Here is a 27,995-nt window from a genome sequence, read left to right as displayed (position 1 = left end):
GGGCGGGGGGGGGGGGGGGGGGGGGGGGGGGGGGGAGGGGTTGCTACAGAACATAAATCACAAAATACAGTATTGACTAATTGCAATCTCTACTGCAGCTGTTAACATTACCATCTATATCTGTTTATCCAATGGTGCTTGATTTGTGAGGCATCTGCTCTTTTACACAACACCTTTCTTTCAAGACTAAAGAGATGCCCCTTTTAAATTAAATACATTTACAAAAGCATCTCCCAGTGCCCATCATTCAGCAGACAGTACATTGAATCGAATGGGTCTGCTGTGTCTACATTCAGATCACAAGCAGATTTGTGTTCAGTAGAAATAAAGTGTACTTCTACTTTAACGATAAAGTTGTTAAAATATTCAATTTTACTTTAATGAGCAAAGCATGTTAGTTTGTTTAAAAGAAATCAAGACTTTACAGCACTATCTTTAACTTAACCAGCCAGTCTGCATGCCTTTTCCACCTTCTTCACTTCTCTATACAGCCTGACAGTCTTCTGGACATACAATGTAGAGAGGATAAGAGGAGGCTCTGTGGATGAGTGGTGTTAGGTAACCGAGTGAGACAGATGGTGGTCCTTCCCCTGAAGGTTGTCAGGAAGCATGATAGTGTTCAGATTTTTATTTCTACTTTAAAAATCTGTTTGTTGCCAAGTCGCAGCTTCGTGCACACTCAGCGGCTTGGTGGAGCACTTACGCCCTCTTGTCACAGAGACACAGAGAGAGAGGAGAGGGCTGCCACCCGCATCGAGGGACCGTGTGGGTCATTTACTGCTAACCCAACATGCCGTTAATTCAGTGGAGCTTGGATTCACAAGTTGTGCCCATCCTTGCCTTCAGTGTGGTGGGTTCATTGTGCCATGCCCCCTCTGCTGCTTCTGTTTCTGCTGCATCAGCAGCTGCTCCAAAGCTGAAGGTCCGGGATGCATCATTGAGCTTGACCAGATCGACTGAGAAGCAAAAGACATTCTTTTCAAAATATATATTTATTGATTTGTTGTTGTTTAGCCAATGGGCTACAATTCAGGTAGGCTGGGAAATTACCTCAGCGTTTGCTCTGTAGGACAGTAGTATTGGTTTTTCAAGTTATCAGCTGTGTGTCTACTCTACATTAACCTCCTAGGCTATATAAACAGCTGAATCAGAAACTAGAAAAGTGAGGAGGAACATGCTTGCAGACATTGGTCAGAAACAAAAGATAAAAGGATATAATTGCCCATAAACAATTTTTGGCAAAAAAACTATAATACTATTAAGAGCAAATAAGAAAAACACAAGTCAATATATTAAAGCAAATGTCCACATAACTGTCTTTGCCCCTACCTTCAGACTGTCCAGGAGGACAGTGGAGGATTCTTCCATGGGGGATTCCTGGGCAGCCCAGGTGCTGCAGGGAGTGCTAGTCTTATGCCAGCTGTTTTCCGAAGCAGAGGAAGATGCAGCAGGCAAATAGTCCAGTCCAAATCCACTCATTGCTGAAAACACCACAATACAGAATCCAAAATCAAATATTGTAAACAAGCTCAATTAACTATATTTATTTATTTTAGACTGGTTTTAGATTTTAGATTTTTCTGAATTATTCACATTAAAAATTGTAGGAGGCAATTGAGGAAAAGGTGGTAAAACACATTTTTCTGCACAGTTTGGACATGCCGAATTCAAATTGGTGTTTGTCAAGCTATATTCTGTAAATTTGTTCAACAGTTTAAGTCAGTAGTTTAGCCAAGGTACATATGGTATATAATTTCTTACGGTGATGCATGTATGTAAATACATAAAAATCTAGGGTCCTCTGCATTGCACAAGATTTAGTATAGAGTGTAAGCAGTGGGACAAAGTGGACTCCAAAGCACAATGGCCTTGTTTACTTTGCATCTACTACTTACTATCACAATGACACCTTCTACACCCTCACGTATCACCTCTCAAGAACTATGTTATCTCCAATTCACAGCATTTCTAACATGAATGCAAGCAAAACAGATTGGCATATGACTTGGAGGTCCAGTCAAAGTATACTGGCAGTCCAGTTTTGTAAGTTTACAATGGCAGCAGTATTGTTTTTGCATTTACTAGTTAAAAAAAACCCTAAATACAGCTTCATAAACACCATATTTGAATTCAGCTGAATTCAAATTCAGTAAAAAAAAGTGTTTACTAATTTCCCAAAAAATTAGTACTATAATACTTTCTGAAAATTGGACTAGTTTATTTAATATTATTTTGGGGAAAATGGCTTTGTTGTCTTTCTTGTCCAAGTAACCAGTACTAACCTGCCTTTAACATCAAGCAATTAACCATGGCAAACCACCCCTTGCACACTAGTTTAAAGTAAAATTTTCCACTACCTGACTTTTCCATTTTCCAGCGATCACCCATCCTCCTATCCCTACTGTCAGGGGTCCCTATGGGTCCAAAGTTAGAGAAAGGGATGGAGTTGTGGTTGTGAGTTGGTGGGGAAGAAGGCAAGCTGCTGGGGTTGGAAGAGTGAGGAGACTGGCTTGCTGGTGTTGAGTGATCTGTAGGTAAAATTAAAACATACACGAACAATAAAGCTTTACAATGATTAAAAAAATACTCAAACCATAAACTTTTTTAAACCGTTAAATGCAGAAGTTTAACTACCTAAAATACAACAGAAAAATGAAACAACGCATGCTTTAGGAAAACCCAATACCACTCAAGGGAATAACAGAACAGTCAACTAAATCTTGATCCTACACAAGTTGAAAGAACATTAGGCTTTCCTGACCAGCAAAAGTAGCACATCAGATAATTCACTCCTGTCTATTACAAAAGTGATATCAATGTAAACTGTAACTGCTATTTGTAAAATGTTAAAAAAAAAGACCAATTTACATATGTGCAGTGTTAACTGTAGTACACTTAAACTCAAACAAACACAAAATCCAAGTCAGTATTGAGTGTCTCATGAAACTGACCGATCAGTCTCAAGGTTTGGAATGTTATTCTACTTCTCATATTGTGTTATCTTTGACAGCATCTCTGTCCTAACTGCTTCCAGTTGTGCTCGATGGGGTTTAAAATCAGATGAACACAGGCAAGAACGTACAGATTTTTGTTCTACTGTAGTAAAACCCATGCAGCACCAAGTATTGCCAAAAATGGCAATTATGAGCCAAAACCACAGTGCCTTCTCCAGAATCTGCTGTCTGGGAAGTAGAAGCAGAAACACATCAATAAAAAGGGCACTGACGAGGTTTCCACAATTTGTGCTATTGGGCTCACAGCAACAAATCTTGCTCTCTAGGAGGTTTCAGTATATTACCTCGGCAGCATATTGTATCACTGTTGATGCGCCTGTGCGGATGATCAGTTGTTTCTCGGGCCATTTGTTCTGCTGTTCTAAACCGATCTCTCAGGGGATGCAGATAGATGTGCTGGTCCTGGACAGGGGAAATCTCTCTAGGATGGCTTGCTCTGGGTCTGTCATCTACACATCTGGTCTGTGCTTCCTGTTGTTGGAGCCCTACAAATTGTGGAGTACAATTGTAGTAGAAACTTGACGAGAACTCATGCCACCTCAATATCCAAATTGTTTGGGATGTCTCTCCCTGTGACAGGCGAGGCATTATTTATTCAGCCAAATAAAAGTGCTAGCTTCAATATTCAACTCTTGTATGCTCCAGTCATAGGCTCAATTCAGATAAAAACAATCTATTTCACCCATGGAATATTTATGCACTATTGGGAATTAGATTTTGAAGCAGCAGCTCACATTATAAAATATCATGAGTAAATTATATTTATTAATGGTGCATTACTTTTGCTGGTCAGTATTTTTCAACAAATGTCTAAACAAATGCATAAACAGATCTAAAGTAAACTGAGGCCGAGAAGAAAAATAATAAAAAAAAAAAAAAGTATTGTCTGCTGCTAAATATAGCTTAAGGATGCCAACAGCATGCTATCAATTTCTTTACCAAACCAAAACTTTTTTTTTTTTTTTTTTAATACTAATTTTAGGTACCCAACTTGTCAAGTTACAACTCCAACTTAATACCGATTTCACCACTAGGTTAAAATTTACACTTTAGGTTAAATTTAAGTAAGACTAGCAATGTATGGCAAGCATAATACGCCACACTGTCCAATGGTTTTTCACAACAGTACCTGAGCTGGCAGGAAGGGATGGAGACCATGGAGTTCCTTCAAAGAGGGAGTACAGCGAAGGCTCCTGGTGTGACAGGGAACAGGTTACCTCCGGCTTTGTACTGGTTGCCATGTTCTTACCATAGGCTTCACTGAAAATGCTGTTATTTTGATAGGTGTTCTCCTACAGGAGACAACAGGAACAAAAAGTGTAATGTATGCATGCATTACATTTTATATAAGAAATTCATTAGTTGCAACTTTCTGAAGTTAACTCATGATAACCAACTTTCTTTTCTTTTTTTAATTCATGTCACCAGGTTTCAACCACCTAATGCTTCCCAGTATGAAACCCATATCTGGTTCACATGGCAGTTGCTTTCACTGCTCGTAAAGATTTCTGTAGGCATTCTTTAACTGACCTGAATCGAAAACCCAGACAAGGAGAGAAGTGATGAAGGCTGTGCTATCAGCTCTGATGGCCTTTCCAGCCTTAATTGATTTGGCAACTACAACAGAGAAAGCATACAAATTACTGCAGCAAAAAACAAACCAAAAAAAATTAAATAAAAAGTGTACAAATTACGCTGCCATTCTTTTTTAAAAAAAAAAAAAAAAGACAAAAATGTATATTAACTTGTTTAACACACGCACAAACACGGAAGTTGAAAATGGCATTATTTTACATTTTTGTTTATGCCGACTGCCAGAACAATTATTCAGTACTCTAAACTGCCCTCAACATTTTATCCTGGAGAGGCTGCTGAAATGAACACATGAAGGCACTTGATGAATATTAACTCATGCATTAAAAACAAAAAAAGAGAGACGACGGAACAAAACCGGCAAGGCAGTAAGACTACATACAAATAGGTTTCTTCCAGGAGCAGTGCCTAGAGGGCCGGCCAAGGCCTGGTAAAAATGGTGCGGTTTAGTAAAGGCCAGCTCTTCCTCCTCAAAATCAGCTAAACGTTTTAACAGATCAGGAGGTAGAAAAGAGGAGCTCTTGGTGTCCTACAAAAAGGAGAGTGATAGAACAGTAGGAAAAAGAAAACAAACAGAGAACTGGGAATCAGACAAGTAGAAAGGCTGGAGGAGTTAAACAGGGTAGATATAACAAGGTTTTATTCAGAAGAAAAAACAGTACCTTTCTGATAGGTGCCTCGCACTATACTAAGATACAAAAAAAAAAAAACCCAACAACATGGAAGTCCCTGCCACAAAGCAATACATAATATTGCCTAAATAATATTGAATAAAATAACCAAAAAAAAACCCTCGCCTCATTAACCATCTATTATATAATCTTAAAGAGCAACTTGGTATAGGTATGAAATATCAGTGTGTATTATTCTTTTAATATTGACTTTGTATAACTTTTTTTCAGTAATCACATCCTGTTGACTTCTGGAGTACAGAAGCATGTCTAAACTAAGCAGAGTGCTGCAGGGGGACAGGTTTATGGTCAAACACTGGTGTACCTTATGTAATTAAGAGATTAGGCATGATTTAAACTTCTAAAAAAAAATAAAAAAAGTCACCCAGATGTGACGACTGAAACAAAAAAATATGATACAGTGAAACTATACAAAAAGTTTTGTACCTTAAAATGAATACGACAAGTAAAGGAGACAGTATAAAAGGTGGCTTGTTACCTCAAAGGACGGCACCCTTGGTACACTGTCCTGGTCTGTATGGAAGACCCCCTGTTGCCTCTTGACCAAGCGCTCATTGTTTACTTGCTGTCCAATCATCTGCCTGTTGTCAGTCATGCGGTATGGAGAATCCCAGTAAAAATCCTGCGCTTCAACATCTGAAGTGCTCTGGGGGAAGGGTTCCACCGGGAACTGCCTCAGTTTCTTCTCCATATTAACCTGTTGTTGCTGCTGCATTTGTATGGTTTGAAGAGACTGCTCAAACAGCTTTAGTGGATCTTGAGTCTGCATGTAAAATGACTGTTTTACAGGCATCTGTAATGGCATCTTTTGGATTGGCAGCTGTGTCTGGTGCTGATTCCACAGTTGCTTGGACTGCATAGAAACAGATTTGTTAACTTTTCCATTTATCTATCCAATCAACATATACAATAGATAGAGTTAAACTGTTCTTGAAAGGTAAATAGTAAATACAAGTAAATAGTGTCTTTCCTATATTACTACAGGTTGTAAGACACCTTTGTCATTTTAATAGAAAAATGTAAAAAGTTTTGCTTTACCTGCTGCATCCCAGGATAAGGGGGGCTTTTCCCAAGCTGCTGCCCTGGTTTAGTTGGCGACTGCTGTTGCTGTAACATAGTCTGAACCTGAAGCGGAGCTGGGGGCTGCCCCTGTTGTGGCGGTGGTGCGGTGTGTGGTTGCTGTGGACCCTGTTGTGGCTGAGGTCCTTGATTCAAAGCCCCTGGCCCCGATGGCCTCTGCTGACTGTAGGGAATGTGCGATTGCTTCCCAGCTTGGACCTGACTACCTGTCTGGGGATGGGTGGCAGACTGGAGGAAAGGTCCTGGTACAGATACCCCAGTTGAGAACGTGTAACCAGGGCTCATTGAAAAAGCAACTGGTGGAGGTATAACATACCCAGGTGGAGGGAATCCTGGAAGAGCATGAAAAATAGGAATAGAATAAAACAAACAGAATTTTGGTTTTTAAATTAAAAAAAAAAAAATCTATTGAACTTACACATTTTTAAGAAGGCTACAACACAAATGATTATAGTATAGTAAAATCCTATCCTCCCTAGGTTTAACTAAAGTCAATGGCATTAAAAACAAAATGATTACAATACTACAGGTCCCTTGATAACATCAAAAAGAACAGATTATTTCAGTTGTCAAATACCAAACAAGTCTTGTATTCCTTCGAATTTAAGGATGCAGCCCAAAATTTCCCACCCCTCAACTTGATTGGGAGAAAAAAATAAAAAGATGCATTTACTCATGTAAGCGAAGCTATCTGGCGTCACACATAGCATTAGTTATGCACTGCTTCTCATTTTCAGTTGTGATTACTCACACCAGTTTTTCTTCCTTTTTGTGAACTGTAGTATTGTTTGGCAAGTATAAAAACACGTGGGTCTGATTAGAACTGAAATTTGGTTTAAAAAGTGCATCTTAAATTAGAAGGAATATGGTATATTATTACATCATTAACTTTACAAGTAGACAACCTGGGTAGAACAAACCAGGTCAATCAAGATAAAATTAGTTTCTGTCCAAGTCCTTTAAAAGACATTTTTATTTAGCAAAAAAGTCAAATTGTCAATAATCCATAATACAGTTTTCCATGCACCTGGTCTGCTGGGAAGAGGAGGAAAAGCTCCTGGGTGGTGAATTGGGATGAACTGTGAGGAGCTGCTTGTCTGTGTCAGAGTCTGACTAACTGGAGTCTTCCTCACTTCAGATTGTGCCTTTACCTAAAAAATAATATTTTGTTTAATCTACTCACATTTTCCAGTGGAATGTTAAAAAAAAAAGTCAGTTAATAAATGTTTGTTTTTAAAGTTAATTTTAAATTATATATACAAACATTCATGTATATTTTTACATACATATTCATACGTCGACTGTTCTTCCATCTAGATAATTATGCATTCTTTCATAGTAAATTATAAGCTCTGTACCTGCACTGCCACGTTCTGCTTTCCTAGCTCTGTTGTCTTCTCATTGCTGCTTTTCTTGGGTTCACTCTTTCTCTTGTCTTTCTTTAAATCAGTTTTGTTTGCCATATTATTGCCTTTATTATAGTCCCTCCTTTCCTTCATCCCTTCTTTTGGATGGTGGTTTCTTGTCGGATCCCTAGACTGCTCCCTGGGCTTTATATTTTCTTTGAATGTCACAACAGGTTTCTCTCCACACTCTGAACTGCAGTTCTGGGTCTTGCCAATAGAAAGTACCGATTTAAGTCCTTGGCTGCCCTCATTGGAAGTTTGCTCTGCATTGGAAGATTCCTGCAAGACTGGACCATCTTTGTTCTCAGGTGGCTCCTCAATGTCTAGTTCTGGGATGTCAGTCACAAAAACAAGAACACCCTCCTCACTTCTGCACTGAAGCAGCCTGGAAGGAGAGCAATAGGATAAAGACTCAAGTACAAATCCCATACAGCCAACTCTGATGCTCATAAGGTGATGCATCAAGTAGCAACCATTTCTATCAATGCCACAACACTCATTAACAAAAGTTACTCATAACTAGCACAGTACCTAGGATGATTTTCTGCCACCCATTTTCCTAGACAGATCAAAGTCTGGTGACGTGTCCTCAGTTGTTGACCTTCCTTGTCTACTACTACAATGCCTTGGTGACCCTTAAAGAAATCCAGGTTCCTATCGTGAGCAAAAGTAACAAACGCACCATTACAGAAAATCGATGATACATTTAGCTGGAAAAAAAAACAAAAAATTTAGCAAAAAAAAAAAGCAAAAAAAAAAAAAAAAACAATATTAATTCTTGCCCAAACTGGGAGACAAGCTATTTGAAACAATAACAAATTGTCAGTCATAACTAACATTAACCCTGCGCAGACTGAAGGTTGTGCCACTAGGTATATATGTATCTTGATGGAGGGCACTAAATTGCTCCTTGTTAATGAGCTTTACAATTCGTATGCATTACTGAAAACATCTCTAGGGGTGTGCAGAATACTAGTTTCTCATACTTTGTCTAAAGAGCAGTAACACAAAATTTGACATTTCAAAACGTAACATGAAATAACATACCACTATTATGGCTTCCGGTAGGCATTTGCGATAATTTTGTACTTTCTTTGATTACATGATGTTAAATGAAATATCTAAATTATGTTCATATTTATGTATTTTTTATATATATATATATATATATATATATATATATATATATATATATATATATATATATATATATATATACACACACACACACACACACAGTGCCTACAGAAAGTCTACACCCCCTTTCAAAATTTACATGTTTTGTTGCCTTATAGCCTGGAATTAAAATGCATTGCAATAGTTTTTTTTTTTTTTTTTTTCATTTATCTGCACAGTCTACCCCACAACTCCCAAGTGAAAAAATGATTCTAGAAATGTGTAGAAAATTAATTGAAAATAAAAACTGAAATAGCTTGGTTGGATAAGTGTCCACCCCCCTTAATAGCAATCCTAAATTAGCTCAGGTGTAACTAATCGCCTTCAAAATCATACACCAAGTTAAGTGGCCTCTACCTGTGTTAAAATATAGTGATTCACATGATTTCAGGACAAATTCAACAGTTCCTGTAGGTTCCCTCTGCTGGGTAGTGCATTTCAAAGCAATGACTCAACCATGAGCACTAAGGCGCTTTCGAAAGAACACTGGGACAAAGTTGTTGAAAAGCACAGATCAGGGGATGGGTATAAAAAAAATATCAGAGGCCTTGAATATCCCTTGGAGCATGGTCAAGACGATTATTAAGAAGTGGAAGGTGTATGGCACCACCAAGACCCTGCCTAGTTCAGGCCGTCCCTCCAAAACTGGATGACCAAGCAAGAAGGACTGATCAGAGAGGCTACCAAGAGGCCAATGGCAACTTTGCAATGGCCAAGACTACTCCAAGTGTGCATGTAACAACAATATCCCAAGATCTCCACAAATCTGGCCTGTATGGTAGAGTGGCAAGAAGGAAGCCATTACTCAAGAAAGCCCACCTTGAACCCCGTTTGAAGTATGCAAAAAAACTCTGTTGCCATGTGGTAAAAAGTTTTGTGGTCTGACAAACCTAAAATTGAACTTTCTGACCTAAATGCAAAGTGTTATGTTTGCCCCAAACCCAACACAGCGCATCACCCAAAGAACACCATTCCTACTGTGAAGCATGGAGGTGGCAGCATCATGTTATGGGGATGCTTCTCATCGGCAGGGACTGGGGCACTTGTCAAGATAGAAAGAGAAAATGAATGGAGCAACGTACAGAGAAGCCCTTGAGGAAAATCTGCTGCCCTCTGCAAGAAAGCTGAAACTGGGACGGAAGTTCACCTTTCAGCATGACAACGACCCAAAGCACACAGCCAAAGCTACACTGGAGTGGCTAAGGAACAAAAAGGTAAATCGTCCTTGAGTGGCCCAGTCAGAGCCCCGACCTAAATCCAATCGAAAATTTGTGGCACGACTTGAAGATTGTCCATCAACACTCCAAGGAACTTGACAGAGCTTGAACAGTATTACAAAGAAGAATGGCCAAATATTGCCAAATCTAGGTGTGCAAAGTTGGTAGAAACCTATCCCAACAGATTCACAGCTGTAACTGCTGCCAAAGATGCTTCCACCAAGTATTAACTCAGGGGGGTGGAGACTTATCCAATTATGATCTTTCGGTTTTGTATTTTTAAGATATAACTTTTTTCCCCTTAGTGTGGAGTCTGGTGTGTAGATAAATGGAAAAAAATCCTCATTTAAAATGCATGAAACACTGAGGCACTGACACAACAAAATGTGAAAAAAAGTGTAGAGTCTATAGGCTGTGTGTATGTATATATTATGTTTGGCTCAATCCTAAAATTCTAGGTGATGCAAAACTTTTGGCCATAGCTATACATGCCCATCACGACACTATGGAAAAACTAGTTATGACTTGGGTCTGCTTTTATTTTTTTTAAATGGTAAAGCCCATATGGCAAACCTCCATATACTTCAACATGTCAATTCGAGTCACACCATAAAATGAAGCTGTTATCCTGTACTTTTTAAATACCAATTTTTTTGACAGCAGTCAGCAAAGCAGCAGTACTAGTTAAATGCTATTATCTTACCTGGCACGAAGTGAAACTGACAATGGGAATTCCAAAAAATACCTGTTTAAAAAAAAAAAAAAAAAAAACCACACCCTGACAAATACATACACACCAACCGTTACATCTACTGTACTTTCATACAGGATTTAATACATCTATCTACTCCTCCTATCTATGCGACTACTCACAAGAAATAATAAAAAATAAGTTATTTAACACACTTTCTTTGTTGAGAATAAATTAATTAAAACACAGTACTGTAGTTCTCCCCAGAGCATAGAAAATCAATCATCATTTTCTGTCTCAAAGTCGCTACCGTTTGGTTTCTATTGATCAATTACACGTGGCCTTGGTTGCTTAGCAACAGCATTCAAGTTAATTGTACCCTACCACAGTTGTAGGTTGGGTTATGGAGTTATTGATTTTATACTGAACCAAGTCCTTCCAGTCCTCCTGGCCTACTTAAGGCTAAATACAAATACCTGTTTCTTCCCCTTAAAGGGTTAATAAAAAAGAGGAGCAGGTTATAATGCCTTGTTTCCATCTGGCACTAGGAACAACTCAATCCCAGCTATCTGTGGCCAGTCAGACTGGCACGGTTTTCATCAGAAGGGACAGGGCCGGCATACAACAACATCTCAGACGATATTACAAACTCAATGTCAAATCACCATTCTTCCATTGAAAACCAACGGGATTGATTGTAATTCACAATCAATTTATTTCCATTGGCAGAGGGAAAAAAAGGCATAAGTTAACTTTATACACCATGTTGGAAACTTCAAATGCTATTTGCTCTCTAGTGTATGGCGCACTTAAATTCCCCCCACTCAAAACATGACAGTTTTAAGGCCCTCACCTAAGTGCAGGTCTGAGGGCTAAGAACCCCTGCAGCTCAAACTCTTCTGGTAGAGGGGTTTCTGAAAAACATTTTAAAAAGTTGAAACATGTTTAACAAATGCAAAATGTATCTCTTGAATTATCTGAAAACATGCACTGAAATATAATATTTGTATTTTCTAGTGTAATTGAAGCATTACTACTGAAAAAAATCTTCTGCATTAAAACGTCACAATTTGATGTTTTAACTCATGTCTAAATAATAATTTTTAAAAAGCAGTTGTATACCTGAGGCCCCAGAAACATCACCTTCCTTTGCCTGAAAACTGTTTAAAAGAGATGCCAGCCATGGCCAAATACTATAATAAAAGAAAAAAAGAAAAATAAATACACTTGCACTGTCTATTATAAAAAGAAATGCAACTGCTATTCCTGTCAGATTGTCAGATCAAATTGTTAAATACTCACTGCTGTCTTTCATTTACAGAACACTCATGAAACACAGGTCTAAGCTTCAGCCAATCCAAGGAAACCTTGATAGCTGGGAGAGGACATTCACCCAATGTTTCCTCCCGATTCTTATTCAGCAATGCTCGACTGCACATGACTCCAAGGAAAGACACTTATATATTTAAAAAAAAAAAAAAAATTAAAAATTAAAAATGTAAAAACAGATGTTCAAATTTGCGGTTTCACTTGAAGTTTCTGTATGCTAGAAATAAACTAGCAACATGCAAGATGAATGCTAACCCCCCCCCCACACACACACACACAAACACACACTTTCTACACACATTATAATAAATTATACTTACTAAAAAGTGCCAACAGTTGGATCCAGCTGAGCTGTTCATCCTGACTATAGCTGTGATTATCAGTCTCACTGCTGAAGTCTCGCAAGTGATGCAGTTCAAACAGGTTAATTACAGTGATGTGAACAAGTTGCTGTGAGCTGAACGCCTTCTGAAGAATAAGTTTCTGCAATAGATACAAAAAACAAATATAAAGTGAAAAAACCACAAGCAGTAGAATGAGCAAAGTAGAAAGATGTGCATTTACATGAATGTCAGATGTAAAAAATAAAAAATTGACAAGACAAATGTGCCTTCATAATGTGTAATTTAGTTAATACTTGTTTCACATTAGAAAGCTGTTTCAGTTAATGGTGGCTTTGAAGGCAATGCTTGGTATTTCATCAAAGGGAGCTGTAATAGACATTGATTTATAAACACACCCGTAATTAAAGAAAACAGATAAAAAGGGGGAAAATGCAGGTACATACATATCTTAGAATTATATATCACAAGGTTAAAGCTGCTTGTTGTGTTGCTTAGTATTAATAGTAGCACAACATGTGGTTGTGTAGACATGGGTTTATGAACTGCGTAACCAAATTCTGAGAGTTGTTTGCAGACCACCTGGAGTTTAACCAAGGATCACAGGTTGGGAACCACTGGTCTAGCTGCAATCAGACAATGGAATCTTCAGAAAAGATACCAGGATTCATAAATCTATCAATCGCATTGTATCTAGAATAGGACCAGCAGTGCTAATAAAGCTAATAATTAAAAAAAAAACATCTTAAGTAAAATCGCAACAATAATGTCACTATGGTTAAATGCACAAGCCGTTCGCTTTAGCCCTCGCTAACAAGCAATTCAAAACAAAACCAGCACACAACTCAGAGTTTCTGTAGACGGCCACAAAAAAGTGAGAATTTGACAGGTGTGCTAAATACTCTTGCCCTGTGGATAAACCGGGAAGAAATGTGTTCTAAAACTGCTAATCTAGCACCATGCATGACCAGCAAAAATTCATAAAAAAAACAAAGGTTAAAAAAAAACAAAACAAAAAAAAAAAAAAACACAAAAAGTTTAAGATGGCTTGACTTATTCAAGATAAGTTCCAAGTTTCCTGGTAGTCTTTAAAGTAATATAGCAATTGTATGTAAAATGTATGTAACAATGCTTATATCTGCTACTGGAATTAAAAACAATGTACTTTTCAGCATACCTGAAATTGCTCCTCCAGCTTCTCTCTCAGGGTGTTCAGTTTTTCTAGGCTCTTGCTCAAATACACATGACCATGGAACTTAATAAAGGCTTTGACAAAGTCTGGTACACTCCACTTGGTCTTTATTTCATCCCGGCTACAACAAAAAGATTTCAGTGGTTTATGGATCAGGAACATACTAATTTTATGAATAAAACTAAACAAAAACAGAGTTTCTATGCATCTGTGGGTTTCTGAAAATCTTGATTTGCTGTTAACTTGGAGGTATGGAATAGTAAGTTCAAACTTTTTAAAATATATTCGAAAGAAACGTTTAGATATTACGTTACAACTGTATAAAACAAGTTTCATGCTATGCGCTTGATATTACTGCTGCATTTTTTTTTTCCTTACCTCTCAAGAGCCTTAGAAAGAGACTTCTGTAGGTTGGTAGAAGCAGCTGGAAAAGGAAACTTGACTGCAATACTTCTGCAGTAGTAAAAAACTGTTGTGAGGTGATCTCCTTTCGAGGAAGCTAAAATAGCCAGCTGATTGTATGGTTGACCTTAATGATGAAGGTAAAAACAATATTCAAATTTGCAATTTTAAAAACACAAAAGCCCTAACCACTTATTAAAAGGTAATATTTCTAAACTGTAGACATTCAAATACATCTGTTTGTCCAAACCATGTCTGAAATAAGTACTTTTAAATATCAATGTGTTTATATGAGGACAGACTTGTTAGCTGTAACTCACCATTTGAAGGTACAAGTTGAGCTGCATGCCTGTAGTAAGACTCTGCCTGGCTGGTTTGGTTACGGTAGCGTGCTGTAAAAAAAATGAATCAAACAAATAAATAAATAAATAGATATGTTGTAAATTGAACCCTGACAGATTATCGTGCAAATTCTAACAACAATTATCGTTCATTATCAAGTTAAAATGCTTAATTTTTTTTTTTTTAAAACACAACTTCCCTCACAATAACAGTTTAAAGAAACAATAAGTCCTCTTTCTATACAGTATGGAATGAAAAACCCATTCAAACAAATTCCGAAGTTTTAAGATAAATTTTTAATAACTACAATGGCATTTAAATGGCGCACTCTCCAATTTTCATATTCCTGCCGTCATTAGCCTTTGCCTTGTTTTGTTTAAAATCTGACAAATTTCCTGTGTAAACATAACAGTAAATTAAAAAAAAAATATTTCCAAAGGAGAAACATAAAAAAAATTGTTTTAAAAGTTTGAAAACTACATTAACATTATGGCCTAATCACATGGAAATAATTAGATCGCTGATTTGTTTTTAATTTGCTGTTGGTTACAATTTATGAATTACGTGCCCTGCAGCTGCAGAGATGCATTTCACTTTTTGTGGTCATATTTTAAATCAGAACTTTACAAGACTTTGCATTATCTTCAGTGAATAACTATATAATTTTTCCACACAGTACATTGGAGGTAGCCTACCCTTTTCCTGCAACGGAAATCCGGTTGATAATTTTATTTTGTGTCTCCATACTTGCAGATGTAGAATCTATCTTTCATACATGTATAGGCCTAATCAATCTACATACTATGTCGCACTCAAAAATTCGTCTCATACTGGAGTGCTCAGAGAAGCGTTTCGCCCACGTGGATTCGCTTACACTTATACCAGTACATTACTAACGTCCTACCTATTTCATGGCAGTGAAACATGACAGACCGTGAAATTCATTCTACACCCTGAAAACTGCCTATTTTGTGTACTTTCACCCTGCACTTAAATCCAATTAAGATATGTTTATTGGTCCAGGTTCCGATGTGACTATAAACTTGTTTAAATTTCAAAAAGAACACTGGACAGGATTTATTGATTGACACTTAACAGAAGCCAATAACCACTCTGGGCTCGCCTCACTGATTGGTAGATATGGGCATCCTGGGCGGGTTTAGCATCCTAGGAGATCAACTGATATTGTTAAGCGATTGAACATTTTGCGAGTGTCCAAATTATTATTATTATTTTTTTTTTTTTAAAGTCTACAATTAATGCAGTGGATTGTGTACAATAATTTTGCATTCTACTAGTGGCAACCTATTTTGTACAACCTGCAATGTTTCATTGCAACACATACATCAAGCTACGATCCAGCGGCATTTAGAATCAAACAGCAATCAAAAACGAAAATGGATGTTGGTAGTGCATTGCTTCAAACCAAAGGTTTAAAGAAAAAAAAAAGCCCCTGAAACAGCGACACGTGACAACGTAGTAATGTTAAATATAATTAGTTTCGCTCAAGACAGACAGCTACAGTTGAGACCGATTTAAAACAAAATATGTATAAAATTCATTAACAAAGCAGGTTACCCTTCATCTCTGCATCATCATCATCATCCTGTATTTGTTCAGACACATATTCTCAGTAACTTTTAGAAGCAACTACACACACAGATTACGTTCTTGACAGCAAGTTAATATATAAGTTTTTAATTTCATGGAATATTCAATTTCATTAAAATATTATCGATTTGTTATAGTGGGGTCCCTATCAATAAATACTTCAAGATCATTAAAACTATAAACTTGCCCTGCAAAACCACACTTATATTCCACGTGTTTTAGTACATCTTATATTTTAAAACAGTATTTGACTTACCAATGTCCCCTAGGTGGACAAGGCAATGCTGGCAGATGTAAGAGCATGAACTAGGTTGTGGCTTTACGATGGCGCTGGTGTTAGTCTGTTTATTGCTTATTATTCCAAGTTGTGAAGATTTCACCCGGCACGGCAGATCCACATTAAACACTGTACACAGCTCCTGTAACAACTAACAAAACAAAACACACAATTAGCCCAACTAACTTTAACCAAAATCTTCTAATAAAGCAATTTTCACAATAAAACTGTACAAAATGCAGTTTAAAACACAAACTGCACTTCTAATATATGCCCTTTAGTTAGTCCCTACAGTTAATTTTTTTTTTTTTTATTATTAAATCACATTAATAAAATCTGAAGAAAAAACAAAACAAACACGTCTGCCACATTTTATGGAAAAAAATTTAATAAATGAAATAGTTATGGGCAAAACATATGACTATTTAATCACAAGTACGGCCCTGCGTTTTACGCGACCCGCTTTCTTAGGCTGCACTTCATTCCTCCACCGCAAGGTGGTCAAGTAGTCTGCTTTATTAATAATTTCCCAATTCCTTTAATCATCTCAATTAGCCATTCTATTAACACGCATTGACGCACTGATTAGGCGGCAGCAGCAACTACGGACATTTATTTAGTCATGCATCCCTTTATTACTAATACGTCCTATTCAATATTATTTCTTAGAATGTGTAAAAAATTTTAATGTTTCAGTTTACTAGTAGGAACACAATTTGTCAAACAAAATAGTACAAAAAAAAAAAAACAGCACTGATTCCCAGAACAATTTATATAACTACTGAAATCATATCAATGCTGTAATATGTAATTATATATATATATATATATAAAATATAACATGATGATAATAATAACAACAACAACACCACCACAAAGTTGTTCACAAGCAGCACATGAAGTGTCACTAAGTTTCATGAAAGAACTGTCCCATGCATTAAATGTCACTATTAAACTTAAGCATCACCAGTTGGTTAACCCTGTCTTCTTTCATAGATTGATGTTGTTCTGTAAAAACTTGGCCATAAGAAACACTTCTTTCAGCATCTACAGAATTGGTAACAACTGACAAATATTTTAGCCTTTTGTGTTAAACTGGGAAATATTTTTTCAGCTTTAATCCAAAATTAATTCAAAGTCATACTACTGCCGTTTTCTTTTGCATATGGTAGGTATTTGTTCATTTCTGATTTACAGTCAGCATCAAATCCTTGAACAGAATATAATGGGAGGGCTTCCAGATCCACACGTGTTGTGGGTCGAATATCCTTACTGCCATCAAAAAGTTATAAGCTGGTTGAAAAATTCATCATAATTAGCTTTTATTTTTCTAACTAGTCAAAGTGTAATGTGCTGATTTCTTAATTTGATTATTATAACTGGAGTGGCTGCAGGGACATCTAGGGGATAGCAGTTACAATTACAATTGAAAAAAACAGGTTGCGTAAAACACAGGACCTTACACCTGAGTAATAACCACATTTGCCTAGCAGAATAAGATTTTAATTGTGTACTGGGATTCAAATTAGCACTGGTACATTTTACAAATGCACGGTTTTAGAAATGTGTACTAGGCGTGGAGCATTTTTGTACGAATGTAACAGCGTATTTTTAGAAATGTGTTGTTCACCAAAATGTAATTTAAGATGTAGCCACATCAAGACAGCACATAGAAATTGTTTTGAAGCTGTGAAAAGCGATTGGAAAACTGACAGGTAACACAGATTAGCATTTTTGTTTCTTTGACCAAGGTCACAATGTGAAAGTGCTGCCATCACATACCACAAAACAGGAAAGTAACGATTTATTTAAAAAAAAAAAAAAAGCGGGATTCACAAAAATGTTAAGTCATCCCAAGTAATCTGATATCTAATACAGTTTGCTGCCCCCTTCCTTTTTGAGCATTCATGTTACTACACCATATAGAAAAAAAGTGTGTAGTTCCATATACAATAAGAATGACTTTCAGGTCTTTCAGGACCTGCAACATAGGGAGTACAAGCAAGGTCCTAATTGTTTTTCTCTGACTGTGGCAGGGTAGAACAAAGCCCTGCTACAAAATGTATTTGTTTTGTTTTAATGATTTATGTATTGTAAATGTGATGGTGAAAAAGCCATGGTTTTGTTATTGTTTGGCAAGGACAAGCAAGATGCCGCCCGCCATGATGTGTTACTGTTTTGCTGCTTTATTTTTAAATACCTAATGGGAATGCGTGACTCTCAGCTAGTAATTATTGAGTTAGCTGGCAGTCACACAATTAGTCTACCAGTGCAGACAGTGGCCGAGGGGTAATAAGATAATTAATAGCCAGTTAACCCCTTGACTGTGATATAAAAGACCTGCAGCTTTGGCTGCAAAAGGTGGGTGTTCAAGAGGAGAGAACGAGAGCAAGAGAGGAGAATGAAACCGAATGAAATCCATAAGGATAAGTAAAGGCAACTGCCCGGCCTGACCTTATGTCAGTTTTGTTTTAGTGTTCGTGACTTGTTTTATTGAACTTCTTTATTTTGTGAGCAGCGTTTTGTTCAAATCTTTTATTTGTGTTAATAAAAACAGCACCGCAGCATGCTTTGCACCCATGTTCTGCCTATATTGTTGTCTGTCTCTGTCCTTTTGTAAAATAATAATACTTACCTTATTTCATTCTTCAGTAGCCACGATTTATCTATCCATGGTCGTTGTCACGGTCTTATGCCGTTTTAACAGAAGCGATGACGGCGAGTTTTTAGAAATACTGGACTTGCATTTTGCGTATGTGTCCTTTTACCGTTATATTCGGTGCCAATTTAGATTCGTTTCCGGAGCTCACCGATGGCATTAGGAATCTCTCCATGGCCGAACTTCTCACTACACAAATACAGTGTATGCGCTCTAATGACAGGTACATTGATAGTAGGGAGCAAATGTCTGAGTTTTTGTTTTTTTGCAAATTCCGCAATTTTTTCCACGATCACAAAATCCTGGACTATTTAGATGTCCAAATTGCTGTCATGCAATATAATCTTTCTGAACTTGAAGATATTTAGTCATCATCCACTTTACTTACCTGTGTGTAGAAGCCACTAGCTGCCTCAAGAAAAAGTGACAAATTGGCCTGCACTTCACTCCTATTGGGATTCGCCCTGTTTTTCGCTTGACTCTGTAGTGTTGTTATTTGATTTTTAAAAGCATGGTTCCAGCTGTAAAGACAGATTTTTACAGTGGTTTACCATAGTCAAAAAATAAATGTTCTGCATTTTTCCATGTAGGTAGATGGGTTGGTTCTTTATACATCAAATAATTTTTTTACAGTAATACAAAAAAAGGTCAGAATGTAAAAGGTTAATTCGTTACCTATATGGCAGATACATCAGTACACACTGTGGTACTGCAAGACAACCTGACCCACAGCTGCACTCGCACAAGGCAAGAACAGCAATTGCTGGTACTACAGGGATATCAGTTGTAAACAAAAACAGGAAGATCACTAGAAGGTGTAGACATGTTCAAAGTTTTCTAATGACAGTACATTTTAATAATATATGAAAATGAGGACGCTTTAATATACAATGGCTTGTTTTCTTATTACATTCTTAAATTATAAATACTGCTTACAGATCTTGCTCCACTTTCTTGTCCAGAGCATACTCCAGGTCTGTCACCAACATTTTCTGGTAAAGATCCTGCAGAGCTTGCCTTGATGTCCAGACCTCTGCTGGACCCAACTTTGAATCTGATTTAAGAAAAAAAAGTTTAATTGTTTGATCCTTTAAGGTAGAGACCCGAAAACACCAGCTGTCAATCCCTGTGTCAAATTGTGAAAAAAAGACCTTAACTTCAAATGGTACTATATTTATACATTTACAAACCACTCATTTTTATAGTATTATTTGTAAACAATGCTTCGCATTTTGCATTTCAATTAAGTTACATCAATGCATAGGAGAGTACTAGGATTATTGTTAGAGAATGCAAGAAAGGCTATGTCTAGAGTGTAACAGACAATGCAGAAAACGTTTCTTAATAGCAACATACTCTCATATTACTATTGCCAAAACAGCAATAAAAGAGCTAGTAATGATTGCTTTGTGTTTTTCTATTAATAGGTGTGGTAGAAGAAATCATACCTGTCATGTCCACCTTCAGGGCCTCTGCCTGCCTATTAAAATAAAGTCAGATTTATTAATTACTATCCACAAATAAAACACCTACATTACTCTATGCAGCATTTTTACATTTGCATGTTCTATAGAACACTGTGTTCCTACATTTCAGTGGAGGCTCCTTAGAAAAGGCAAGGGAGGCAGAGCCTTCAACTTTTCAAAGGAAAAAATAAATAAATAGTTTGTGTGTGTGTGTGTGTGTGTGTCCTGGAGAAGTTTTTTTTTTTATTCATTTATTTATTTATTTTTTTTAATAACAGAGGTGAGGCTCTCTTCTCCCATTAAACACAGTGTTAGCAGTGGAGACCAGTGTTTCAGGGTTTTTTTTTTTGTTTTTGTTTTTTTTTTTTACCAGGAGGAGGCTTTGCCTCCGATGATTAACGCCTGTCTTTCTGAAACCCAGCACTCCCACTAGTAGATCGGGTGATCCGAGCAAGAGTTTAAATTGGAGGAGTGACCCATATCCTCCTGCCCCCTTCTAAAGCGCTGATGTAAGCAGTTGTAGCATGTGCAGTTAATGCAGGAGTGAGGATTGAAACTGCTTGTTTTGTATCGCATCAGTTGTAAGAAACACACTATGTTGTTTTATCCCCCACTTATTGCAAGAAAAACTAGACATGTATTGTGTCCCACATTTTACATTTTAAAACCTACATACTACATGAAAAATCTATCTGGAAACTGAAGTCATACAAAAGGATTATTGCAAAATTGTGGAACTTTTTTTTTTTTTCTAAAGACCTTGAAATAAAAAAAGATTGAATATCTCAACTGTTTAGAATACACATTACTGTTCTTCATCTGAACGACGTATTTATTTAACCCAGCTTGTTATGCTACATACCCTCTGGCCACATCGCCACAAGCAAAAACTTTTTCCCTTGTGGCTCAACTATTTTTCCCGAAGCTTGCCACGGTGACGAAGGCTTTGAAAACTGTACTTGCGTAAGACTGCCAGCACATTCAACATGTGCTGTTAGATGAATCAATACAGACTGTTTAATTTGATTTCATTTTGCCCAATGAAAGTTCTTTAGCTTGATCACGTAACATATGCATGCCAGAAACGTATTTGGCGTGAGGAAAGAGGCTCTAATTAAAAACAGGTCAGCAGACGGCGCTGCTTGTAAAAAACAAAACCAAACCAAAAAAAAACCCACATGGCACCGAAACGGGAAAAAAAATGTATAAAACTATTGTACAGACCAATTACCAGAATCATATTCCGAAAGATGTAGCCCAAGGAATACCAGTCACCCATGTACACACAACTAAAATATGACAGTTGAAGCAATTATGGCTTCAAACATACCCTCTGGTCATGAAAGAACATTTTCACAGACTGCAAGCCACAAACACGCCCACCACCCAAATTTGGCTAAAAAACACTTGTCACTTTAGCCACTAACTAAATGAAAGTCTTACAGGGAATGTAGTTATGGTATAATAATAAAGATCTGCAATGATGTATCAGGATGTATCTCATCTGTGACATTCAATTTCGAATCTGTGTCGCTGAAGAACATGCTGTCACAGCCAACCCCTTGAAGAGTAGAGAGCTGAAACAAGTATTTTAAGCAAACCAATTTCCCACATAAAGGAATAATCAACAACGTTTCACAGGATTATTACTATTTTTTGGCCGTTATGCAAACTGAAAACACAGCGTAGCGGGCCGATTACAGCGTCATTTTTCCAGGTAACAACGCGACAGCCCATTACACTCAAAGGCGCTGGCGAGAACCCTGATGTTTTCAGAGTAAGCATGACACAAAAAAAAAAAAAAAAAAAACACTAGAGAGACTAGAGGTAGGCTGCATTTCAGAATCAGGCTAGTTAAAATTGTCAATTTAATTTTAAATAGTGCCGTCAGACGTTTGGAAGTTTATTTTGTTTTGTTTTTTGTTTTTTTACAAAAGAACAAAATGGAAAGGTAAAATGCACTTGTTTGAGGAGTTTTAATACGCTTCTGTACCACCAACCTGTGGGATCACTTAGTAATACAGCACCCAACAAAATACGACAGCAGGAACACAAGTAAAAAACAAAAGGAAGCACCACCTTCAGTGACAGCTTATTTTGGAAAGGAAATTGATCCAAAGTGTCACAGCAAAAGAAATAACAGGCCTGATAGTGGATGTTGTCACACAAGATATCAGACCTGTTAGTATAGTAGAGGGAGCTGCGTTTAAAAATCTGATTGCAAATCTTGAACCAGACTATGAAATGCCCAGTCAAAAGACAATCTCCAAATTCATTACTGTGGATCACGAACATGCAAAGGAAAAGCTTTGAGACGATTTAAGTCAAGAGTGTAATTCAATGTCCATCACTACCGACATATGGATAAGCATGGCACAAGGTGGCAGTGTGGTCCTGTGGTTAAAGTCCAGGGCTTGTAACCAGAAGGTCCACAGTTCAAATCCCACCACTGCCACTGACTGACTCACCGTCTGACAAGTGACACACATAGCTGTGAATTTAGCAGAAGCAATCAATCAGATAAAAACAGAGTTTGATGAGGCTACAAAAATAATAGCTTTCGTTTATGACAATGCTGACAACGTGTGCAGAGCAATGTCTTTGCTTTCTTCAAGCGAGCATGCTGTGTTACTTTTTGGTAGCGTGGCAATGCTGGTGCAGTGCAGGCACAATATAAATACCTGCATTCAAAAAAGCTTGGAGGATGTACGACAAGTCCATATGTTAGTGGCAGCAGCAAGGAGACTGGTTGCACATTTTAAAGAGTGAGATGTCAACAAGTGCTTTAAAATAGGAAACAAACTAATATTAAAACACAGAAAAAGCACCACTCAAGTTAATATAGGAAGGATATCCATCAAGGTGGAACAAAGTTTATTATATGGTTGAACGCCTTCTTGAATTAAAATGGCCAGTTATTGATTTGGTGGAAAAATAGCCAGACACGCTTTCCCAACCTAGTAGCCTTGGCAAAGAGCATGTCAACTATCCCTGCAACATCGGTCCCAAGCAAGCATGTGCTCAGCAAAGCAGGGATGCTCGTGAACAAACTCCATCCTTCTTTGAAACCGGAGAATGTGGATGCCATAATATTTATTAACAATAACAGAAAATAAGCTCTGGAGAGTTTGTTACGTTGGACTTGTAAATATTTATTCTTGTGTTCCCCGTTGAAGAGTTTTTTTTTTTTTTTTTTTTTCTAATTCAGTTGCTGGACCGATAAACATAACTTAAATTGAATTTACGTGCAGGGTAAAAGTACACAAAAGACAGTTTTCATAGTGAAAAATGAATTTCGCGGTCCGTGTCACATTTTTCACAGCTGTGAAACAGGTAGGGCCTTAGTAATGTACTATATAAGTGTAAGCGAAGCCACGTGGGCAAAAGGCTTCTCTGAGCACTTCAGTATGAGACGCATTTTTGGTTGAGACTTGGTATGTAGATTGATTAGGCCTATACAATTAGGCCTACGCGTATGAAAGAGATATTCTACATATATTGGTTGCGATGTGGGCAGTAAATAAATTAATAATAAATCCACATACATGTATGAAAGAGATCATACATATTCAAGTATGGAGACACAAAAAAAATTATCAACCAGAGTTGTCGCTGTCTGAAGTTCCGTTGCAGGAAAGGGTATGCTACCTCTAATGTACCGTTTGGAAAAATTACAATATAGTTGTATTCACTGTATTCTAAGTGGCTATGCAAAGTCATGTAAATCTTTGATTAAAATATGACAGCAAAAAGTGAAATGCAACACTGCAACCACAGAACAATGGAAGGGACTGCTGCTTTCGCAAGCAGAAGCTGGGCCACTTAATTTATAAGTTGTAACCAACAGCAAATTTACGAGAGATCGAATTATTTCCATGTGAATGTTCAATGTTCTATATTTAAATGCCAATGTATTTATAAAACGGGTCTTAAAACATCGGGATTTGTCTGAATGGGTTTTTTTATACGATGCTCTATAAAAAGAGGACTTATTGTTTCTTAAACTGTTACTGTGAAGTTTTTGTGTTTTTTTTTGCTGGGCTACATTAAATGAGACCTGTTGGGTTCTCCTTAAGCAACAGACCAGCTTGAGAGGTTGCAATGGGATTTAGCACAGTGATGCTGGGTGGCATAGGAGACAGGTGCTCTTCACAGTAGAGGTGGGTTAGAGTACTCAAAATAATTATAATATATCTTTGCATGAATGTAAGTTCAATATATTGTTGTGAATCGGTCAGTGCAGGTTGGCAGACTTGTTTCATCTGGTCTGTGTATTCGCACTATCTATATTCCTGGGTGGGACCACACCACTAGTTTCGGAAGCGTGGGTGTGTGTGGCTGTTGGGTGCGGACCATGTCATTTAGACACCCTTGCTCGGCCACCCCCTCCATGAGAGTAGTGGTCCACTCTCTTCTCTGTGTGTGAGGTAACTGACAGAACCGGAGCCTGTCTGTGTGTGTGTGTGTGTGTGTGGAATGGAGCGAGCGAGAAAGTGAGCAAGTTTTTAGGAAGAAGGATTTATTGTTTTTGTGGTGTGGTCCTGACCCAAACACTGGCCCTGTTAAATTAAAAGTATTTTCGTTAGCACCTGAATCCTGTCTCTTACTCCTACTTTGAGCCTCAAGACCAGGGTTTGTTACTGCTCATAATCTCCTCTTGAATATTAAATGTCAGAAAGCCACCAAATGTACTTAAATGCTTAGCTAGTACAAAAACACACACTATTCAATTAAACAAAATGGTGGTTAAAAGGTAACTTTTTAAGGTAACTTTTTGAAAATCTCTATCTGTAACATCTGTAGTCTGTTTAGTTTACAGGGATGGCCAAAGTTGGCCCATACACTCCTGGTCTTTGGTCCAACCCTGTTCTAAATTGTTTAACTGAACCAATTACACCTGAAGGAGTTAATGATATAAAATTTTACCTGCTAAACCTGGAGTGGAATAGCCCTCCAGGATTGTGATTGGACACCCCTGGTTTAGACTTATTTATTTTTTGTCACTATTTTTAATATTAAAAGTGTTGCTTTATTTAGATCCAGCTCTCTTTATTGTATTGAATAGACTCCATTGCTACAATAAGTTTACACATTATTGTTAATTGAAGTGGGAAATACTTTGCCAACTTCTATAGCACATTGTGTTTAAACTCCAGCTTTATAAGCAAACACTTTCATGAAATTAGGCTATTTTTTGCCAGCCTGAAGAGACTAAAATACATAAATATTGTTGTTATTCAAATCAAAAACGTTACCCCTCCCCCCCATTTGTTGCAGTTTCAATTTAACATTTAAAATAAAAAGCAATACATTGGTTTTCAGCAAACTTATTTTTATCTTCCCTCTTTCGACATCCATATAAACAGAAGATAATAAATCGGTAGAAACAATCACCTGCAAGTAGAATATAACTAGTGCACTATTTCACAGGAAGCTCCTAGCCGTAACTCGAATACAGTCTCACTTTTTAGCAACAGACCACTGCGGCAGTTTCTTATTGCTAAACTGAACGCTGTACATTCCCAATGCCGTGTTTAATGTAAACATTTTCTCTAAAGAACACAATAATATCAAGTTCTCAAGTAAATTATATATATATATATATATATATATATATATATATATATATATATATATATATATATATATAAATTTACAAACAAGAATTTACAATAAAAAAAACTCCCATATCACTCAGGCCTTAACCGTGTACAGCCATGCATCACAGCCCTGTATATCGTTGTACATGTGTACAATAATTTATGTTACAATATACAAGAGCGTCTATTTCTCAAACGTGTGAGAAATTTAGTTTCCAATTCGCTTTCTTAATTGGAAAAGGCAGATCGCCCAAAAACACGATGACTTAACTCACATTCCACCAGCCACACTAGGCCACAGAGGAAATCCCTATTCCTGTGCAAACCTCCAAATCAATAGAGACTCATATTACTATACTCCGTGCTATATTCAATGTACGAGGGTCGAATCAAGAGAAACCAACACACGTCGGAAGAGTCTTGACGTACCTGCCGGATTTCACCAGAATGCAGACACAAATAATTGTGGTTTTTGTTTTTTGCATGTGTGTTCTCCGACGGTGTTTATTTATTTCTCTCTGTGTCGCTGGACTGTAATAGTTTCTTATGTATAGGTTAAACACAGGGGTGTAAAACAAAACATACACCAAAGAACAAAACAAAGAAAACCACTACAAAAATTAATGTACACAACCCCCAAATTAAACACAGATGTAAGGCAGCAACCTGGTCAATCGACAATTGGATATCATTGGTTAAATTGGTACTGGAGAAAGATATAATATTAATCAATAAATAAAATATTTAAATATAAAATCTGCCAAAAATCACTTTCGAGAAATTGATCCCTTAATGATTGTACTGTACATGTACACATACATATTCATACAGTCAGTACTGGCTGCACAGTAATGCCATAGAAAAAAAGGATGAGAATACACACACACACACACACACACACACAACAACACAGTACCTGGATTTGCGTGTTTTGCAGCTCAAACTTGAGACCGGCTACAGTTCAGTTAATTTGGTTCAAGTCAACCAAACACATTTCAATAACAAATTCACAGAATGAATTTGAAATGAAAGCTTCTTGAATTATGTATTTAAATACGCTAATCGGGCTATTTGTTACCTGTCAGTTTATTGCATAGTAAGTCATTTCATCTTAGCTGAAATATATGCTACATTTTAACCGGTAAAACTCATACAAATACTGCCATTACACTGAAAACATAAGATCATGTTTTGAAATAAAATATTTAAATCGCCATTTACCGTAAATATTGGGTGCAGAGGTTCATCATGTAATATCCCCGACTTCAGTCTAGGACTAGACCAGAAGCAGCACCGACTCCCGGCGCCATATTGTTCCTCTCTCCGTCACTAGCAGCGGCCAGAGCAGAGAAACTTAAAATCTTTGGGTTCCGAGGGAAGGGGAATTTGAAACAAAACCAGGCACCAACACAGAGAGAAATTGAGAACAGACCAGTCTCCGCCCTGCTCTCTTATGTACAGACTGTCAGAACCATCTTCTAATTAGAGAAAACGTTTTATTTATTTTTAAAATGAATACGTGTTTTAACGTTTTGGCTTGAAGGAAGGAGCGTTACAAGCTCGCGCTTGATCCCGCGCTCCAGGTCAATAACATTAACAACACGGTATTCTAGGTTACTGACTGCCAGCAGCTAGTCCCGCTCTCCTCCTCCTCCAGGTTTCTATATTAAAAGTGTTTATGAAACTGACTTAACTTTGGATACGTCAGAGTTACCCTCCTGTAGTAAACCACTGCACAAATGGAGCCAATATGGCGAGCACAGGGAATCGTTTCATACCCTTATAAACCGTGTCCTCCCCGCCCTCTGTGTGTCACATACCCAGTGAGGAAACCGGCAGCTAATACCACAGACATACAGTTAGGCCTAGATGTTGCGACGAAATATGAAGAGATGTCAGAGGCAGCA

General features: G+C 37.3%; 1 protein-coding gene across 8 annotated transcripts; it reads right to left on the bottom strand.

The window, feature by feature from the left end:
- Positions 1 to 9: 9 nt before the first annotated feature.
- On the bottom strand, positions 10 to 27,850 carry smg7 (SMG7 nonsense mediated mRNA decay factor). 8 transcript variants are annotated; one of them, XM_041277525.1, is made up of 25 exons: positions 27,310 to 27,846; positions 20,471 to 20,502; positions 19,959 to 20,076; positions 19,411 to 19,543; positions 16,343 to 16,514; positions 14,454 to 14,525; positions 14,110 to 14,260; positions 13,717 to 13,852; positions 12,519 to 12,681; positions 12,172 to 12,325; positions 11,992 to 12,062; positions 11,723 to 11,783; positions 10,882 to 10,923; positions 8,317 to 8,439; positions 7,738 to 8,170; positions 7,407 to 7,530; positions 6,338 to 6,711; positions 5,778 to 6,152; positions 4,990 to 5,136; positions 4,545 to 4,631; positions 4,144 to 4,306; positions 3,299 to 3,499; positions 2,358 to 2,528; positions 1,330 to 1,481; positions 10 to 956 (listed from the first exon to the last, which is right to left on the bottom strand). In XM_041277525.1, the coding sequence occupies exons 1-25, from the start codon at positions 27,336 to 27,338 to the stop codon at positions 843 to 845; spliced, it is 3,798 nt and encodes a 1,265-aa protein (XP_041133459.1). In that variant the 5' UTR covers positions 27,339 to 27,846; the 3' UTR covers positions 10 to 842. The 8 variants fall into 8 exon arrangements, with proteins under 8 accessions (XP_041133459.1, XP_041133462.1, XP_041133464.1 ...); XM_041277528.1 differs by having other exon boundaries at positions 20,471 to 20,498; XM_041277530.1 differs by lacking the exon at positions 3,299 to 3,499 and having other exon boundaries at positions 27,310 to 27,850.
- Positions 27,851 to 27,995: the final 145 nt, after the last annotated feature.

The sequence above is a fragment of the Polyodon spathula genome, chromosome 18 (genome assembly GCF_017654505.1).
Source record: "Polyodon spathula isolate WHYD16114869_AA chromosome 18, ASM1765450v1, whole genome shotgun sequence".
Lineage (NCBI taxonomy): Eukaryota > Metazoa > Chordata > Actinopteri > Acipenseriformes > Polyodontidae > Polyodon > Polyodon spathula.
The sequence above is the reverse complement of the archived record's forward strand: the minus strand, read 5'-3'. Positions and strand labels throughout refer to the sequence as shown.